Source organism: Crocuta crocuta, unplaced genomic scaffold (assembly GCF_008692635.1).
Source record: "Crocuta crocuta isolate KB4526 unplaced genomic scaffold, BGI_CrCroc_1.0 scaffold193, whole genome shotgun sequence".
Classification (NCBI taxonomy): Eukaryota; Metazoa; Chordata; class Mammalia; order Carnivora; family Hyaenidae; genus Crocuta; species Crocuta crocuta.
In genome coordinates, this window is record NW_027529624.1 from 6342085 (window position 1) to 6361628 (window position 19544).

A 19544-nucleotide genomic window follows, 5' to 3' on the forward strand; every position below is an offset into this window, starting at 1 on the left:
AGGTGTGGGGTGACTCTGCCAAGAGGCAGAGCCACTGTACGATCCAGACCACCATACTCGAAGCCAGGGGCACCCCATTTTACACCCGTAGCCACCTCTGCAATGACCTTGCGCTCGGGAACCTGGGGGACAGAGGTGCTCCTGGAAAACCTACCTGGGAGGGAGGTGCCTGGGGCCTGGGACCGGGCCTTCTCCAGCCACTTGCTGCAGTTGGCGAAGGATTGCTCGTTGGTCACGTCATAGACGAGACACAAGACATTGGGACTCTCCCACTGTGCGGGACAGACGGGATGAGCACATGTCAGTGGTGCACGTGATTCCTAGGCTGGGACAAGATCTGGCCTTCCAAGGGAAGGGACGGGGCGGGGTGGGGGGGCACCTCTAATAAGGACGAGAGTCAGAAAACTGAGCCAACCCGCAGGAGTTGAGTCGAAGAAAACAATTCCCCCAAAAGAACGAGTGGGAGGGCGGGGGCTCACCTCTGCGCCAGGCCATCTGCTGGGTGCGTTCTGTGCATGGTTGAGAAACTTCCAGACCCTGCAGGGCCAGCCTCAATATCCCTACTGCCTCGCTAAAGACACTGGGTTCAGAGAGGGTAACTGACTTGCCCAGATCAGACACGCTTTAAAGACTGGGGTAGGACGGAGGCGTTTTTCTGCCCAGAAATGCTCAGGCGTGCCACTGCGTACGTTCATTCATTCCTTGTCGCATTCTTTGCCCGCTTTCATGCAAGTTATTATGTTTTCCTGCTTTGCAGGCCTAATAGGCATCCTTTCTTCTTTTTTTGTTTTTTTTAAATATTTTTATTTATTTGTAGGAGAGAGAGAGAGACAGCATGAGCAGGGGAGGGTCAGAGAGAGAGGGAGACACAGACTCCGAAATAGGCTCCAGGCTCCGAGCTGGCAGTCAGCACAGAGCCCGATGCGGGGCTCGAACCCACGAACCGCGAGATCATGACCTAAGCGAAAGTCGGACGCTTAACCGACTAAGCCACCCAGGCGCCCCTAGGCATCCTTTCTTCTATTAGCCGCCCACGGGAAGCTCGTTTGCCTGCATCTTCTTAATAAGGGCTGGCTTTTCAAAACAGAAAGGGCACCTTCTACTTCTCCTGCAGTGTGTCACCCTGACCCAAACCAGACCAACAATGGGACAAGGCTCACCATCCCAATTAAGAACCAGGGCCGTGCCCTTGAGGCTTGTCGCCTTCAGGGGCTGCTCAGAGCCCTGGGACGCCCTGTTGCCTGGCTCAGGGGCACAGGACAGCCCTGCTCAGGCTGATGCCTGTCCTGGTGCATGAATCCCTTGCTGTGCCCCAGGCTCCGGGGACCCCCCCCTCCCCCCCCCCGTCCTGCACTGTTACAGCCTGGTTTATCGCTGGTGTATCAGTAACCCCCAGGGTGTGGGGAAGAGTCCTTTCCCTCCAGTTGTCCTTGGAAGGCCAGCCCAGGACTGGCTTTCGAGGGCTCGCTCCATCCCAAGGCTACACTGCCACTTTGACCGAGCTCGGTGAACCTTCGCTCAGCAGACTGACTCGAGGACTCTCTCTTGATCTCCCCTTTCGTGGATGTAAAAGACACCTCCTTGCTCTAGGCCTCAGTGGGGCCACCCAGGATGGGCCGGGCATGGAGCCGGAGCCAGCACAGGAGCCCCGAGTCCGGGTGTGAGCTGATCAGTGTGCAGTGGCCCTGACTTGCCCAGACACATCTTCCCTTCTGCCCAGCAGGCCAGCACCCAGGGCGAGGCCGCGCACCCAGCAGGCACGCTGCAGATGCCATGGGTAGATGCATGAAGGCAAGCCCATGAGAGATGACAATCATGAGATCTCCATGTCTTAGACAATGAAAAAGGGGCAGAGCGCGATTTCTATTAAAACAGGCCGTTCTTGGAAAGGCAGGGGAGGGCTCGGGAGGGCTCACACCTTCTACTCCACTCACTGGCCCAGATTAGCGGGACGGTTACTTTGGAAGGTACAGCAAGCGGGATCCCGAGAAGACGGCTGGGTGGGCAGGATAAGCGCAGGGTGGCAGCAGGGACAGGGGACACCGGGCCCAGGGCCGGGCCGGGCACGTCAGCCTGTTGCTACAAGAAGAAGGAAGTATTTGCTCCTGTCCCAGGAGGTCAGGGAGTACTGAGAAGAGGGGCCCAGAGTGCCGTGGGGACTGAGTCACACGACTCCAGCACATTCTGAACCCTGGCCCTTCCAGCGCTGGGGGAGGGGGAATCACATGCATGAGGCGGTCCTCCAGGCCAAGAAGCCACAAGTCCCGAGGCTGGGGGGGGATGGCCCTTAAAGAACTCCGCCTTAGAAGCTCCTCCAGGCAGCCAGGCTGCAGTGACATTGCTAGAAAGCAGCGAAGGGGCACACTTTTTGGTGGAAGGCGGCGGCGGCAGTTAGGGGAAGAGATCGCATGCTACTTGCCAATTTATCCAGCATTTCCGAAAACAGCTCTTTGCCGGCCGAGTCAAAAATGAAGAGTTCCTAGAAACCAGAAAGTCCCAAGGAAGAAAGTCTACACACGGCAGGGAACTCGCTGGCCGCACGTCCCCGAGACGACACTCCGCTCCCGGCAGACCTGGCTTCGTGGTGACATGCACACCTTTCCTCGGTGCCTGTATCTCCTCCCCACAGCACGAGGAGGAGGATGGGGAGAGGAAAGACCTGGAGAGCCCGAGGTGGGCTCACCTCTCCTAACCCCGAGTGCAGAAATACCAGGAACAGGCTGACCTCCCACCTGGCAGAACAGAATGCGAAGCAGGCTGACAAGCGCTCTGGTTTCCAAAAGGTCACGCAGCGCTTTGTTAACCAAATTGATTTTCAGATCTTAAACCAAGTCTTTTCTAGAGCAGGTCACTGAGGAGGCCTGGAGAAGGCGGGTAAATTGGGACAGCCTGCCGTCGGTGGTGTCGATGGTGGGACTCAGGCGGAAGGTGCAGGAGGAGCCTTTCTCCCCTCCCCAGTGCTGCTGCTCTGGGACGCCTCCCCTGCAGATCCCCCAGGCCCTGATGTCGCCNATCCCTTCTCACTCACTGCCCTGGAGCTACCTGAGGTTGTTTTCTCACGGACCTCTTTAAAAAGGCGGTGATTTTTTTTTTTTATTTTTGTTAATATTTCTATTTGAGAGAGAGAGAGAGACAGAGCGCCAGCAGGCGAGGGGCAGAGAGAGGGGGAGACACAGAATCTGAAGCAGGCTCCCGGCTCTGAAATGTCAGCACAGAGCCCGACACAGGGCCCGAACCCACAAACCGTTGAGATAGTAACCTGAGAGGAAGTCAGACGCTTAACTGACTGAGCCACCCAGGTGCCCCGCAGAAGGCAGAGACTCTTAAACCTTCCCTCCAGGAAAGTTTGGACGATCATAAAGCCTTGTGATTCAATTTCCAGGGCTGTGGAGTCCCATAGAGGGACCGGGGTTAAGGACCCTGATGTCCTATAAGTTCTGTGAGGGCAGGGCCCATACCCCAGTCTTCCCACTGCCCCTTCTGCAGCCTGTATCCGTGAGTCTTCCCAAGTGCTCAGACAAGCCAAGGCCAAGGCCAAGTGCAGTATCCCTCTCAGGGAGGACGACAGTGAGCACAGGGACTCTGGGCCAGCTGGAGGAGCGCTGAGGTCTCTCGAGTCAAGGACACCACTTACCACGCTGTCCCCCGTGTCGGGGACCGGCACCGTCTTCACCACCAAATCCGCCCCTGTCGTCTGCCGAGGAAAACGGAGAACATGTGCGTCAGAGGCTCCCAAGAGGCGTGTTACGGGACATGATGAATATTTGATGCCCAGGAGGCAGAAGTGCCGCGTTCTGGGTTCACTGGGGCTGAAGTCAGAGAGGACCAACGAGGCTCACCCCACTCCCTGCTCACAAGGAGGTGTATATGGCCCCCAAGCCGCCCACTGGCCGCTCTGCGCCACAGGCGGCCTCACGCCCTGTGGCTTGTGGAAAAGTGATCTCCATGTGGCCATTCAAACAGCCTCTTTCTCAGACCTCTTCGGGCTTCTTAAGGAATTCTGGAAAGTCACTCCCTCAGGGTGGAGGGACGATCATTTCTCTTTGAAAATTTTAAGTTTATTTATTTTGAGAGAGACAGAGGCAACGTGAATGGGGAGGGGAAGAGAGATGGGGGGCAGAGAGAGAGAGAGAGAGAGAATCACAAGCAGGGTCCAAGCTGTCAGCACAGAGCCCGATGCGGGGCTCGAACTCACGAAATCGTGAGATCACGACTTGAGCAGAAATCAAGAGGTGGGTGCTTAACTGACTGAGCCACCCAGGCGCCCCTGATCGTTTCTTTAAGCCTCGGCCAGCCTGCGACTCCCCCAGCTCACCAGGGTGTAGTTCTTCTGGAAATGGGCTCCATCGCTGCGGAAGGACTGCGCCAGGGCCGTCTTGCCCACTGCCGGGTCTCCTGTGAGGTCGGAGTAGAAGAAAGGCATCATTTCCGGCCTGATCTGACTTGAGAATGCCCCGCTCCGGAACGCTAGTTAGGAACCGGAAACTTCAATGGGTTGTCAGAGAAAATGTACTTGACTCTCATGGGGACTTGGGAGGAGGCTGACAGGGCCGCGGGTCCGGGAGACCAATCTTCAAAGCCCGGTTGCATTTCTTCAAGGGTAATCCTTTCATCCCAAAGAACTGACCCAGAAGGTAACAGCTTAAGGAGGGCTTCAGAGCGCTGGAAACAGAACTGACACACTCTTCCACCGCACACACCCCATGGGGAAAAACTGTCACTTTCAAACTTGAACGTACTTTGAAGTCTTGAAGGTAAAGAGCTCACTCTCATAGGCTCACCTGCCTAGCGGAACCAATTTGAGTTCAAGGCTCCCATACTTAGGACCCTGCATGCNCTGAAATCCGTTCCCAAGTGACACATTCCACTCCCGCCTCGGTGGGCCTGAGACCGCTGCGGATCCACCTTCCCGGCGGGCCTCTTCTGGTCTACCCTCAAAGGCTACCATTTCCTCCAAGCTGGCCTTACCTCTCCCCCCTGCCCCTGGGCTTATATCCTCATTCGCGGGTCCACGGCCCCATAAGCTGGTATCTCCAAACTAAAGGTTTATGTCATACTTTGAGTATGAGATCTGGACCTTTTTTTTTTTTTAATGTTTTTATTTATTTCTGAGAGAGAGAGACAGCGTGAGCAGGGGAGGGTCAGAGAGAGAGGGAGTCACAGAATCCGAAGACAGGCTCCAGGCTCTGAGCTGGCAGTCAGCACAGAGCCCTACACAGGGCTCAAACCCACGAATGGCGAGATCATGACCTGAGCTGAAGCCGGATGTTCAACTGACTGAGCCACCCAGGCGCCCTGAGATCTGGACCTTTTGCAAGACGGTGGGGAGCAATTTAATCGGGAGGCTCTCCCCTACTCCCCAAGGGGCTGCAGGCTTTCCATGCCCACCCTTAATTCCCCTTTCCCACCCCCCGCCCCTTCCCCGTGGCCCTGCTCTGCCTCTGGTGACGCCAGCCTGTTCTCATCTGCAACATCTTCTGGGCCATGAGGGTTACACAGGTCCTCTGTCACCGGGGCCCAGGCTCCTCAGCAAAACCGCCACTGTGCTCGCATCCCTCTGACTTGTGCCCTTGGGTATGATCGCCTCCCCTTTGCTCTGTTTTACGGTCGGCTTCCGCGTGTGCCTCTTGACTTCTGCACGGCCCGCTGCTCTGTTCCCTTTGCGGTTTTGACTTTTCCCACCTATAATTTTCTCTTGCGAGGCAATTACTTGCTTACTTGTGGCGTTTCATCTCCTGTGCACTCCTCCAGGGCTGAGTGAGCTCTTCAGTCTTGCTTTTCTATTTACCACCGCGTCTTAGAAGGGAAGCATTCCCATGGTCCTGTTCCCTCCTTCCCAGCCCCCGCCCCCCACCGTGTCCACACTAACCACGTCTGACAGATGAAGAATCCAAGGCTCCGAGAAGGCTGGGTAACCGGCGCAGGATTCCTACAGCTCACTCTCCCCGTCAGACCCCACCCCTCTCCTGGTGCTCAGGGCCGCTCCTGACCCATTTCTATCACTACCCCGCGGGCCCCCAACGCCTCAGGCTTGCCTGACATCGGGGGCGACCAGGGCTGCACGGTGGCCGGGCACCCATCCGTCTTCGAACAAACAGAGCATCATTTCCCCTCTTGTGCTCTGGCTGTCTCCCTCCACCCGCCCGACTCCCAGTTTTGCTTCTGAATCCTCTTGGAAATTGGCTCTTCCTGCTCGTGAAATTCCCCATAGATTTGTTCTCGTTAATTTCAGAAATGTTCCTTCCGACTGTCAGTCAGAGTCACCCACACTCCAGGAAAACCTCGAGCGCCGGCTGAGGAGGGATCCGGCACAAGGAAGGGAAGTAACTGATAAACACATTTGCAGAGCATCACAATGATAAGTGCAAAGGCAAACAGCGCAAGCTGAGAACCAAAGCGTCTGAGGGCGCGGCGAGGAAAGAACCGAATGAGCAGTTGCGGCAGCAGCGAGGCAGGGGGGAGGCTGAGCTGGGGGATGGCAGGGCGGGGCGCTGCCTGACAGAGAGGGTGATGCCCGCAATGGCACCACGCGAGGTCACTCCCAAGTCCAAGGGCTTTTGCTCGGCCCTCCTGCTCCTTGGGGTCTCTGAAGGATGAGTCAGCAGCCCCCTCCCTCCCAGGCCCTGTGGCCCCGGTGTCCACACTGGCCTGGTTCTCCTGCCTCCGAACGTGGGCACTCCTGTGGGTCTGTCCTTGGCCGTCTGCCCCCAGCTGGTCTGTCCTGTTTACTCTTTCCCTGTCACTTCCCTCCCCTTGCTTGGTCTCTATCTCCAACAACCTGTGGATGTTTCCACCACAATGCTGGGCCTTCAGCCAATCTATCTGTTGACAGCCAGGCTCGTGTCACACCCCCAGGTCCCCAGGGGTCTTGCTCACCTAACTCACTCTTTCTGCCCACGTCGCCATTCGCTCACGCCTCCCAGCTGCACCCGGTCACCTGTGATTGCCGTCTCTTGCTCACTCCTGATGTCCCCTGCTATATCTCAAGTCTGCCTCGCCTTTGTCGCCCCTGCTGACGGAGCACTAGTTATCTCAGACCTCGGGCTGGGCTCTGTGTCCTGCCTTGTGAGGTGGGGGCCGGGACCCTGCAAACAGGTGTCTCCTTTGCCAGCGGCTTTCTGTCCGGCTCTGCCAGTGCACGTTCTAGAGAAAGACTGGAGGGGAGGGGGTTGGGGGGAAGGGGGGATGGATTTNAGCTCCTTCTCAGAGATCTGCATCTCGGCTCCCCAGGGCCTTCCTGAGCTTCGGACAACCTGTCTGCCTCCCTGCTCCCCCAGCCCTGGGATGGGCCCCTTCCTGCAGCTGCTCTTGGTGCTGCCTTCTTGTCCCTTCATCGTTCTAGGCCCCCTGTCTGATTGACACCCTGCAGGAAATGCTCATTGTTGCCGCACCTACCGGAGTTCTGCTTTTTTGCCTGGACCCTGACTATGCAGCACTTGGTAGTGAGTGGTCTGGAGTGGCTTTGGTCATGTCTTGCCCTGAACATGGGGCTGAGCTCTCTGCCAGTGGGAGACGGGTGGCGATCCATGGCACAGGGTGGCATCGCGCGCTGCTGACTCAGTTCCTTGGGGTACCTACCACCCCAGCAGAGCAGTGCCCCCTCCTCTTCAGGGGTCTGGACCCCAGCTCTGTGGGGCTCTTCCTCAAGCGTCTGACAACCCGGCCTCTATCTACCCCTGCTGTGCCATCTCAATGTTCTCTTCTTTCCAGTTCTCCAACCCCTATGGAGCCAGTTCCGTATATTAAATGCCTCCAGTCTGTTTTCTTTTTTTTTTTAATATTTTTATTTATTTCTAGGAGAGAGAAAGAGAGACACAGCATGAGCAGGGGAGGGTCAGAGAGAGAGGGAGATACAGACTCTGAAATAGGCTCCAGGCTCTGAGCTGGCAGTCAGCACAGAGCCCGACGCGGGGCTCGAACCCACGAACCGCGAGATCATGACCTAAGCGAAAGTCGGACGCTTAACCGACTAAGCCACCCAGGTGCCCCACCTCCAGTCTGTTTTCTTAACCGGGTCTTGCCCGAAGCTCTCCCCACCTGGCCCGCTCTGCGTTTCACTTTTCTCTCTGCTCCACCTACCCTGTCGATCCCAACAGATGGAACTTTCTAGGACAGTGTGGCATCCGGTCATGCTTTCACACAAGACCCACCAAGGATTCCTTCTACTGTGGACCGCTCTCCATGGTCCACCTCGATTCCATCTCCCACTTGCTCTCTGACTCTCCCTTAGGCCAAATCTGGGCTCTACACCCCTGCTCTCTTGATCTTGGAGAATCCCTCAAAGGTAACCTTCCAGGACTCCCCGTCCAAGTTCGAATTCTCTGCCAGATGAGGTTCAGAACAGTGTCCTTCTGCCACAGCCTCTGAAGGTCACCTCTCCCTCTTGACTTCACCTGAGGGGCTCACTGCTGGTAGCACGAGGCTTGTCAGAGCCACCTTCTGGCGAGACACTACTACAATCCCCACTGCTATCGAGGGGCAGTAAACCAAAGTACGCAGGGCACACACTGCAACTCTGCCCCTTGCTGGCTGTGTGACCTCGGGTCAGCAATCTCTCTGGGCCTCAGTTGCCATTTCTGCAAAATGGGAAGAAGAGCACCCATCTCGTAGAATTGTTATGAGGATTTAATGAGCTAATATGGGCAGTGCCTGACATACATTAAGTAATACGTAAGTGATTTTTAGGTCATGTCAAGGGCTGTAGCTTCTCATCTGAGCCAGAATAACAAGTAGCTGTGCTTTGAGGGATTTCTCTGGTATCTGGAACACACATGGCATTCTATCTGTGTCTGCCTGATTATAAAGTATTCTGCACATCTCAGCACTCCCGTGAGTGTAGGGGCTGGTCTGGTTCATCCCTGTATTCATGCTGTACCTTGCATGATGACTCACACATAAGTGCTCAATAAATATCTGTCGAAAGAGGGGCACCTGGGTGGCTCAGGCAGTTAAGTATCCGACTTCGCCTCAGGTCATGATCTCACACTTCGTGGGTTAGAGCCCCGCATGGGGCTCTGTGCTGACAGCCAGCTCAGAGCCTGGAGCCTGTTTCCGATTCTGTGTCTCCCTCTCTCTCTGACCCTTCCCTGTTCATGCTCTCTCTCTCTGTCAGAAATAAATAAAACATTGAAAAAATATATATTTAAAAAAATATCTGTTGAATGAATAAAAGCACTTGAATTTCAAATATCAGGTCCCTCAATGACTACTTAGAGAGAGGAAAAAAAAGATAAACTCCATTTAAATAGTGGGCCTGGGAAGGGAGAGGAAAAATAAAACCGTGAGGGGGGGTGTATGTGTGGGGGCAGTGTAAAGAATGATAATTTGGTGGGTGGTGGGGGAAGGGGGACCTGATTTGCCATGCTGAGGTCTTTTGGTTCCTGGAAACTTCCAGGAGGAAATGTCCTCGAGGCCCTGAAAGGAGGCTGAAGCTGGGGACGAGACTGAAGTTCAAGAATCACTCAGGCAGTGGCTGAAATCAGGTGAAATAGGACCCGAGGGGCTGGGTGTAAAGACGGGCAAAGAGTCTAGAATTGAGGCTTGAGGACGGTCTAGCCGGGGGCTAAAAACAAAGCCCTGGAAACCAGATCACCTGGGTTGGAGGCCAGCTCTGCTGCATCCAGCTGTGTGACCCAGGGCAAGTGTCTTAACCTCTCTGGGCCTCGGATGCCCAGTCTGTAAATGAGGATGTCAAGCATACCGATCCCACAGGGTTCTTGCGTGGACTCCGTGAGATCCCTGTGTTGAGGGCTCAAGTACAGTGCTGGCACACAGAGGGTACTCAGTAAGTTAGCCCCACAACGGAAGCTGAATTAAAACAGAAATAAGAGAGACGACAGTCGGAGAAGCCCATTTAAAAAAATATACAACCTCAGGAAATAAAAACGTCCTTATCTGATCCCCGAGGAAACTGAGGCTTAGAGAAATGCTGTGCCCAGGATGACACAGCCCTTCAAAGGAACAGCCAGAATTACTTTTGTTACACAATACTGCCTCCCCTGGCATTCTGGAAACCAGAGACCTCTCTTGAGAACCATTACTTTTTTGCTCCAGTAGGTCCTGAGTTACTATTGTCAGGCACCTTTCTGTGTGACCCTTTCTTTTCAAATCGGAAAAGCCATTAAAAATATCAATTTCAGTCTGAAAGAGAGGGAATCAAAGTTTTGGGGGTTTTTTCCCTCTGTACCGTTTCTTACCATTTCTTTCCTGAGCTGGTCACGGAATGCCGGAGAGACCTTGGGGTTCAACGGTAACGCAAGGGAAGAGTTTTGCAGTTGGGCAGGTTTGGGGAGGGGGCCTGAAATCCTGCCCATGACTTTCCTTCGCAAGGGGGTGACCTTAGGCAAGAGACTTGACCTCTCAGTGCCTCAGTGACATCAGAACAATACAGCACCTAGGCCAGCGTGCTCCACGGAGGGGACTGAACGAAGTACGTGTGTCTGGCGTGCACTGAGGACTCAGTAAAGCACATGTGTGCCGGGCCCCAGGTCAAAATCCAAGCAAATATTTTCCTAAATGGGCAGACATACACAGGGCACAGTACAAACGTGAATGTCGTATTGTCATTCATTCCACAAACAGTTATTGAGTACCTCCTGGGTTCCAGATATTGTTCAGGAAGCTTGGGACATAAGAGTCACCAAAACAAAGATTCCTGCCTTGAGGGGATTCAACATTTATGACCTCCTGAGTGTAGGACAGCATGGGAAGTCTGGCTCTTAAAAACAACACACATGGCCCTTTTGCAAACTCTGGCCGACTGTACATTACTGTTTCCTATCCCTGTTATCAGAGGGGGTGGGGTCAGGGGGGGAAAAAATCCCACAACTACTGACTACCAAACTCTAACATTGGGATACACTCCAGTTTGGAAGAAGCACTTAGGGTGTGCTTAGCCTGATTTTTTTTTTTTGAAACGAGTCTACTCCTCCTGCATATTGCTTAAACCGGTGAAGGTGGTCTCGGGTTATGACACGGGGTGGGATATCTGCAGGAGCTACAAATATGCTCTGGAAGATAATTCTTCCACCCCTAATGGAATTTACTCTAACAGTAATTGCATTAACTCGCCTTTGGAGGAGAGAAAGGGAATGAGGGTAGGCAATTTACGCGAACAAAAGCTCTCAATAACTTAGGAAGTCTCTGGACTCTGGAGACTAAATTTCAAACTCACCTGCCAAGATGCATTTGGCCGCCAGCTTCACCATGGTAACCAAAACACCTCCGCGGACCAGACAGGGGAAGAGCGGCTGCTAGAGGCGTTGGGGTGCCTGCCTGGGAAGGGACGTGGGGAGACGGCCGACACTCAAGAGGCCTGGGACCGCGGTGGGGACAGGGACAATGGGGCCTGGACCCTCTGGGCCGGGGGCGGCTGTCGGGCGAGAGGGTCCGGGCGGAGGCGCAGAGGAGCGCCAGATGGGGCCCGGCTCCAATCTTCAGAAAGCAGCCTGTAAGGTGCGAGCGTGGCGACGCGGATCCCGTTCCCAGCCTAGCCCCTGGCAACCGGGATCGCGAAGCGTGACGCCGCAGCCATCAGACCCCCAGCCCCAGCGCGGTGCCAGACGCGCTCACCGGGCAACCACGGCCAAGCTGCCCCGCCTCCTCATCCTCCTCGCTGACCCTCCATTGGCTGCCGCCAAAAGCTCCCACCCCGAAGGCTCTCAGAGGCCAATGGGAGAAGGGGGCGTGGCTCAGCTCTCCCCGGCCAGACAATTCTTAGTAGTATCTGCCCCTCAAGCTCATCTCGCTTTACGAATGGTTACGGGAGATGTCAATCATTTTACCTCCCGTCCCCGCGCCGCGGGAAAGTACAGGGAAAAGAAATTCCAACCTCCTCTACCTAGAAGCGTTGAAAAGAGAAGCTTTCTGATTGGCCAGAGGCTGGCTTGGACTATTTTCGGGGAAGAAGGAGGGTAGGATTCGTCTCTTCCCCCGCCCTTCCGGAAGTGAGTTCGCCCAAGAGGGGCGCTTCTGGGGCGCGGGAGTTTGCAGCGGCGCCTGCGCAGTAACGAGGCCGCCGCTGCCGAAGCGGAGCTGTGAGCCGGTTGGACTTCGTCGGGGTTCTTGGGATTCCAGTTCGCACGCTCCTGGGAGCAAGACTGTGAAATCCGATACTTGCCCCACATCCCGCAGGGAAGTCTTATTTTTAAAGCCCAGCGATATTATGCGCTGCCAAACGTAAAATGTGAAAGTATTTCTAGAGATGTCTGTGAAAAGAAGGGGAGAACAAGTAAACTTTGACCAGGGGGAGGGGTTGGACTCGGGACTTCGAAGTCCTACTTTCCGTCGAGCCCATTTCCTCGCGTGTAAACTGGAGAACGGACGACCTGACACATAATGAATGAGAGCCGGCCTCCAGGACGTTGCCCGTCACACAGGGAGGCTGCGCCCATCTCTGCTGACCTTTCCGGGAGGCTCCTCTTGCTCTGCGATCAGGCTGAAATCACGGCCGTCTTCCCGGCCTCTTCGCTCTGTTGTACCCAGATCGCAGTATCCTCACCGACCAGAGACCACCAGGGAGACCGAGTCACGCATGCAAAGGCAAAGGGCTTTATTACGGGCTTAAGCTCGGGTTCACAGACTTCACCGGCGTGTGGGTCCGTGCTGAGAGCCCCGAACAAGGGCAGGGTAGGGTTTTTATGGGGTTTGAGACGGGGGAGTTACAGAAGTTGTGACATGGGAACAGTGATCCAATCATAATTATTCAGCATCACTGACAGCGGGTTTGACCATACACATTGTCTAGAGTATTCGTGACTTTTGGCGGGATCCAATTACAACATTTAGAGTACCTTTAAATTCAACCAATCACAGAGCGAGCCTAGGGTCTTGTTCGGCGACTAACAGGTTAACTTTAACATTAGGTTAACAGGGTCCTATCTATAGTTTCTATCTCCAGGCCTCTCCCTTAGTAATGTGGAGGGTGGTCGCTGGCCTTTCCTGATTGGGTGCTGCAAGGGTGGTTACTCCTGCCTTGGGCAATGTGTAACTAACTGCCTGTTTCCGGGGAAGCCGAAACTCAGGCCTTCTAGTTTAGAGGGGAAACTTAAAGCCTGTCATGGAGTCAGTTTGGTTTAGACGTTTAGACTTGTGGCCTTACAGCTCATCTGTAAAGATGGGCTAGCAGACCTCGCCTCTGGGGTTGTCCTGAGGAGCAAACGAGGGAAGGAAGTTTGAGTGTTGAATGGATGAAAGAGAAGAAACTTACCGGGACGGACTGGCTTATCACCATCATGGTGATGACACCATGGCCAGATTCACCCCCGTCGTCACTCCTGCTGCCGGTCCCCCGCACCCCCTCCGGGATGGCTGGCTGGCGGAGAGGGAGGAGCAGCCCCTGGGTGGACATGCCTGCACCCAGGATTCCCATCAGTTACCGTTCAGTTACCAGGCACTTCTGTCAGCTGCTCTGTGACTGTGTGGCTGCCAGCCGCTTGCGGGGCACTGAACACACACGCACTCACCCAATTGCTATGAAGGTTTCAGCCTGGAATCTGGAGGAAAACAGTACAAGTCGTCTGGAATTTTCTTAACTTAGGAATCATTCCCGGTATGGTGGAGACCTGTCTGTCCTTCGTTCTTTTGACCTGCTTTTCTTCTTTGACGACATTGAGCACAGCCGTCTTAGGCCAGGGTGAGTCACAATGCCTCTGCCTAGGCTTCCTGCTTCCGCCTCCAGGCTGTGCTATTCATCATGACCCCGTTAACCCCTCAAAGGACGCCTTGACTGAGTCACCCACCTGAGGCGGCTGCGTGGAGCAAAGACATGGAGACACATCGCGGTGGGGGGGGTGGGGGCGGGTGGTAGCCTTCTGGAACCTCAGTTTCCTCATCTGCAAGGGCACCTCCCTCGTAGGCTGTTGTGCTCTGCACCACGTCCACGCTTCCTCTCATGGTTGCTACTCTGTGGTTTTGGTCAGCACAATTCGAAGAGTATTTTGGATTTTTCCAGCAAGGGGCTACACCGCGTATAACAATTTCTACTCCACTGCCTCCACGATACCAAGGGCCTTCTCTATATTCTTGATGACTAATGACAGCTGCCTGCTTGTCACTGGGTTTAAAGAGGTCAGAGGATCTTGGAGCCATGAGGGCCCTTGAGAAATTCTAGTCTCACCCCTCCCTGATCTAGTCTCACCCCTCCCTGGGCAGCCGTGACAACAAGTACTGTCGCATATGTTGTGTACTTACTGAAGGCTGGCCTTATTTTAAGCACCTTAAAGGATTACTTGATTGAATATTCATGTGCATATTTGATATGCAAAGGAAGCCCTGTGAGGTATGTATCATCCCTGTTTGATAGATGAGGAAACTGAGGCCCCAATGAGGTAAAAGTCTAATGCACGGAGCCACAGAGCTAGTGACTGGCAGAACCAGGGGTTGAATGCAAGTAGGCTGTCAACCCCTTTGGCCCCAACGGTGATCTGTCCAGCCTCCAAGGCCTCGCACACTCCTTTCCACCCTAGGGAATAGATGCTTGTTAAGTTCCCCGCAGTGAAAGTAGAACATCACATGCCAGGCATGTGCTAAACGCTTCACATCTTGTGCAATGCAGTGACTCTGGGAAGCGGGACCCTATCACTGCTTCAGTTTAACAGGCAGGACAGTGAGGTCCGGGGATGGCCCAAGGTCATGCAACATGTCAGCTGGAGTCCAAACCGACCTCGGGCCTGATGCTCTTGAAACCAGTGTCTTCCTCCATTTCCTGTGTGCGGTCCCACCAGCTTCATTAACAAGCTTTCCTTGAGTGCCTGCCCTAGGCCAGGCGCTGTGCCGGTGGGTGGGGTCATGAAGTCAAAGTGACAGAGGCCCTGGCGACTGTTGCATTGTGGCCCCGTGGGAGTGCCGGCCAGTGCTGCAGGCCTCTTTTCTAGAGGAGGCAGGAATCCGGATTTTGTGTGGAATCCCCCTGACTCTCAGATTTTGGCAGTGCGCTTCAACGTAAACCACTGCAGCCTGGGTAGAAACGCCTGCCTGGCGTGGACACAGGTAATCGAGCAGCGATGATCTATGACTGCATGTGGGTAAGTGTTGGGTAGGAAAGGACTTGCTGCAATTAAAAAAAAAAAATACTCTTTGGCGGCGCCTGGGTAGCTCAGTTGATTAAGCGGCAGGCTCTTGATTTCACCTGCGGTCAGGGTGTCATAGTGAGTGGGATCGAGCCCCTCATTGGGCTCCGCGTTGAGCACGGAGCCGGCTTAAAATCCTCCGGGCGCCTGGGTGGCTCAGTCGGTTAAGCATCTGACTTCGGCTCAGGTCATGATCTTGCAGTTCGAAAGTTCGAGCCTCATGTCTAGCTCTGCGCTGACAGCACAGACCCTGCTTGGAATTCTCTGTCTCTCCCTCTCTCTGCCCCTCCCCTGCTTGTGTTCTCTCTCTCTCAAGATGAATAAATAAACTTAAAAAAAAAAGATTCTCTCTTCCACTCTCTCTGCTCCTCTCCCCTGTTCACACTCTCTCTGAAAACAAACAAATAAATATTTAAAAAGAAGAAGAAGAAAAGAAGAAAATACGCCTGGCTATGGTCCCTGGACCAGCAACCCCAGCACCGCACAGTGACTTGTTGGAAATGCTCATTCCTAGGCCCCACCCCCGGCCAACTGGGCACTGCGGGCACGACCCACGATCTGTTTCTGGAAGCCTTTTTGGTGATTCTGATTCATGCCGTCGTTGAGAACCTCTGCTCTCGGGTCACACCAGGACCCGCCTTTATCCATTTTCTCTGTTTTACTGCTTCTCACCCTCCCTGAGACCCCTCCTACCTCAGGGCCTTTTCACATACTGTTCTCAACATGACTGTGTGACTCTTTCCCTCGCAGCCTTCATATCTGTGTCCACACGTCATCTCCTCGGAGAGGCCCTCCCACGCACCCACTTTAAAGAATCATCGCCAATCTGTCGGTCTCACTCTCTTTGCCTTTCCTTTCTTCAGGGCAGTCCCCACTACCTGATATTATATCCCCTACTTATTAGTTTATTTGTATAGTATCTGTCCCCCTCCCCTAGAAGGAGAGCTTCCTGGGAATGGGGCACTTGGCCTCTTTTGTCCTCCCAAGGTCTGGGACAGTGCCCAGCGCGGTCACATGCTTGGTAAATAGTGTCACCTGGAGGACTGAATCTTGTCCAGTTGACCCTTCTGGTCATTCATCCATTCGACAAGCACTGATTCGCCAACACCAGTTCCTGTGCAGGCAGTAGGCTTATTGCTGGAAGGAGTCATTGGCCGTTCACGTGGGGGCAGCCCGGGTCCTCTGCTGCCTCCCACCCCATCGTACACGGGCTCCAGACCAGAAGAACCTCCAAGAGCCTATAGAGCCATAGACTTTGTGGAGGTGGACGGATTCGTACCGCTGCTCCCCGAAGCCAGGGTCAGGGCTGTTTGGGCTGATTTGGAAGTGAGGACGTTGGGTGAGGCAGCTGCTGACAAGTGGTTTCCAGGGCATCATTCTGGGGTTGGATGCTTCCCGACAGCCCTGACAAGCAGGCTGCGCCTGAGCTCAGTGCCAGGGGCAGCCGCAGTATTCCACGCCCGTGCCCGCCGATCGTGCCCACTGCGTGGCCCAGGCACCTCTGTCGTTGTTTCAGGGGGTTCTCCTTGGGGCCACTTCTGAGAGCCTCATTCCCCCTTGTAGGGTGTATCACTAGCAGGATTGTTGAGCGCAGAGCAATCCCTCTGGGTAAATAAGAGACTTCAGGGGAAATCAGTGGGAAAAGCCTCTTGAGAATTATTCAGCATGAATCTTCGAGAAGAATACCTTTTGCACCATAAAGCCAATTTGCTCTGATGCCCTCATGTCGGAGGGCAATGCAAGGGAGAAGGCTGGTAGATTTGTGGGAACTTGATGTGTTTTGATCGGGGCTTGTCCCCTTCGGCACTTTTGACATTTTGGATCTGTTGCAGGGGGCCGTGCTGTGCGTCAGAGGACGTATGGCAGCATCCCTGGCCTCTCCCCACCAGGCGCCAGAATCCTCTCCCTCGCTGTGACGACCCGAAATGCCCCCAGATGTCGCCAAATGTCCCCTGGTGGCCAAAAGCATCCAGGGGTGAGGACTGCTGATGTGTGAACACAATGAGCAGGGAGTGTTGACTTTTAAATAGAAATTTGCAAGGGCTGGGGCTCAGACTTGACTGGGTTTGAATCCTGTTCTGCTTCTGCAGTTCTGTGTCATCATCCCTTCCCCTGTGGGCACCACAGGGATCAGCTCGGTTCACGCACATACAGGGTCTAGAACAGTGCCCGACAAGTGGTAGGACTCAGTAAACACCAGCGCTGCCTCGTACCCATTGGGATGCTGACGGATCCCCCTTAGGGTGGTCTATAATGAGGCAGTGGCATCTTCTAGAATCTCCTACATTGCACCGTGTCGCATCTGCCTTCTGGTGCACGGCCTTCTCGTGGTAATGACCTTTGCTGTTCGGTTTTCAACTGTTCACGTGGACCTGGTTGTTTATGCCTCCACTGAAGCGGCACTTGGTGGCAGTCATCCCCATAAAGGGCAGAGGAAATGTGACGACTCCCCTTACTTGCACCTGGAATGCAAAGCCGGAGTCCTGAGCAGTGGCCGCAGAATCGCACGGAGGCTGCGATGTCCCAAGTCCCCCAGCAGGGGGCAGCAGCAGCTGGGAAAATGCCCGTTGCGGGAGGGAAGCCAAGGGCTGCCTCCCGTTTGGATTCAACTTGGCCGCTGCCTGTATTCAAAGTTGCGCACATCATCCCCTCCAGAGCCACCCGTGCGGCCTCCTTTAACAGCCTGCGATAGCTCATCTGTGGGAGCCGAGAGCTGCTTTTCTAGAACATTCCACATTTAGTGTTTCTGTCCGTTTCCAGATGGCTCAGTCTGAACCCAGGCCAGATTCCGCGACGGGCAAAGTTAGCCTGGTTCCTGTCACTCTGTGTTCCTTCCCCGCTCTGCTCACGCGCCACCCCAGCCTGCCCCAGGGGCTACCACTCGTAACAGCTTCTTGTATACCTTTCGGATATTTTATATACCTGCAAGGGCATGAACATTCTTCTGTATCCTTTCCCCTATGAATAGAAGCTGTCACACACACTCTTCTGCACTTTGATTTTTCTGTCTGATAGTATACTTTGGAGAGGCTCCATGTCAACACCCAAAGTGCCCCTCATTCTTTTTTTTTTTTTTTTTTTTAATGCTTGTGTCCTATTTGCTTGCAGAGAGTGGTCTTTCTAAATCTTGTCATATTTCTAGTGCAGCCTCCTCAGAGGCTTCCTACTGCTTTCCCCAAAGAGCTGTCAAGCCTGGTGAGCAGGCCTTTGCCTGCCTAGCTCCCTTTTTGTGTCTAGGGCAGCCTGGCTTGATCCATCCTCAAACTTGACCTTCGTGTCCTGCTGCGGGGCCTTTGCCCCCGCTGTCCCCTGCTAACCTCGTTTGTTCTCACTGTGCTTTTCTTAGCGTTACATTTACTCCCCATGTCCTGTACCTTCCATAGCAGTGTTGACCATTGTTTGTAGCACAGTGATTAAGCCATAGGCTCTAGGGGCCCCTGGGCGGCTCAGTCAGTTAAGCATCTGACTTTGGCTCAGGTCATGATCTCTTGGCTTATGGGGTTGAGCCCCATGTTGTGCTCTCTGCTGTCAGCATAAAGCCTGCTTCGGAGCCTCTGTCCACCTCTCTCTCTCTGCTTCTCTCTCTCTCTCAAAAATAAGTAAACATTAAAAAAAAAAAAGTCATAGCCTCTAGGCCAGAGTCCCGGGGTTCAAATCTCAGCTTGGGCACTGTGTAGTTGTGTGACCTTGGGCAGCCTGCCACGCCCGTCTGCCAAGTGGAATGGGAGCAATAATAGATCCTTCATCCCCGGCTTTGGTGTTGGGGATTCAGTGACTGGATGAGAAAGCACGAGCAAGCCTCCAGGCCGTGGTGACTGGAGCACGTCTCTTTCACCCACTGGGTGCAAACCCCTAAGGCCGCGGACCATGTCTCTGCAGCATCATATCCCAGCACCCAGTATAGAATAGGTGTTCTAGAAATACGGGCCAAATCTACGGGCATATTCACAGCTTAGAAAGAGCTTCTGGAGGAATCACTGTAGAAACCCAGTGGCTCTTTAACTGTGCCCCCTCTGATACTGGCTAATAATAACCTGCCCAGAGTAATTGGCCCTTGTGCCGGGCTCATCCTTAAATTATTTTACCAATCTTGACAGGTAGATAACAGCATTACACCTGTTTCCCAGGTGAGGAAACTGAGGAGCAGAGACGTTAAGTAACTTGCCAGGGGTCACACAGGAGCGGAGGCCAGGAGTCAAATCCAGGAAGCCTTCCAGGAAACAATAAACCTCGGAGACACATGGTCTTACATCTGAGCCAGTTATCTCTGTGGTGGAGAGTGGGCTGTGCTCAGGGGCGCCCTGCCTGTCCCTCTCTGCCTGCTTCAGTTCTGGGCCGGTTTGGAGACCCCGCGCAAATACCCGCTCCTTCCTCCAGCCCAGCAGTCCGTGTCCTGATCTGCCTCTGGGCCCTGAGAGGGGGGGGAGGCAGCCAAGCCCTTCATCTGGGTCTGGGTCTCCTGCTGTCCCATCAGGA

General features: G+C 54.3%; 1 protein-coding gene across 2 annotated transcripts in view; it reads right to left on the minus strand.

Moving 5' to 3' along the window:
* IFT27 (intraflagellar transport 27) overlaps positions 1-11598 on the minus strand; it is a 19837-nt gene extending 8239 nt beyond the window's left edge. The window contains exons 1-5 of one of the 2 annotated variants that reach the window (XM_077761950.1): positions 11174-11596; positions 4316-4395; positions 3635-3694; positions 2420-2479; positions 155-272 (exon numbers count right to left, since the gene is read on the minus strand). In XM_077761950.1, the coding sequence (XP_077618076.1) occupies positions 155-272; positions 2420-2479; positions 3635-3694; positions 4316-4395; positions 11174-11207 (352 nt within the window). In that variant the 5' untranslated portion in view covers positions 11208-11596. Of the gene's footprint in view, positions 1-154; positions 273-2419; positions 2480-3634; positions 3695-4315; positions 4396-11173 lie in introns of both variants that reach the window. The other variant, XM_077761951.1, reaches the window with a different exon arrangement.
* Between the last annotated feature and the right edge of the window lie 7946 nt (positions 11599-19544).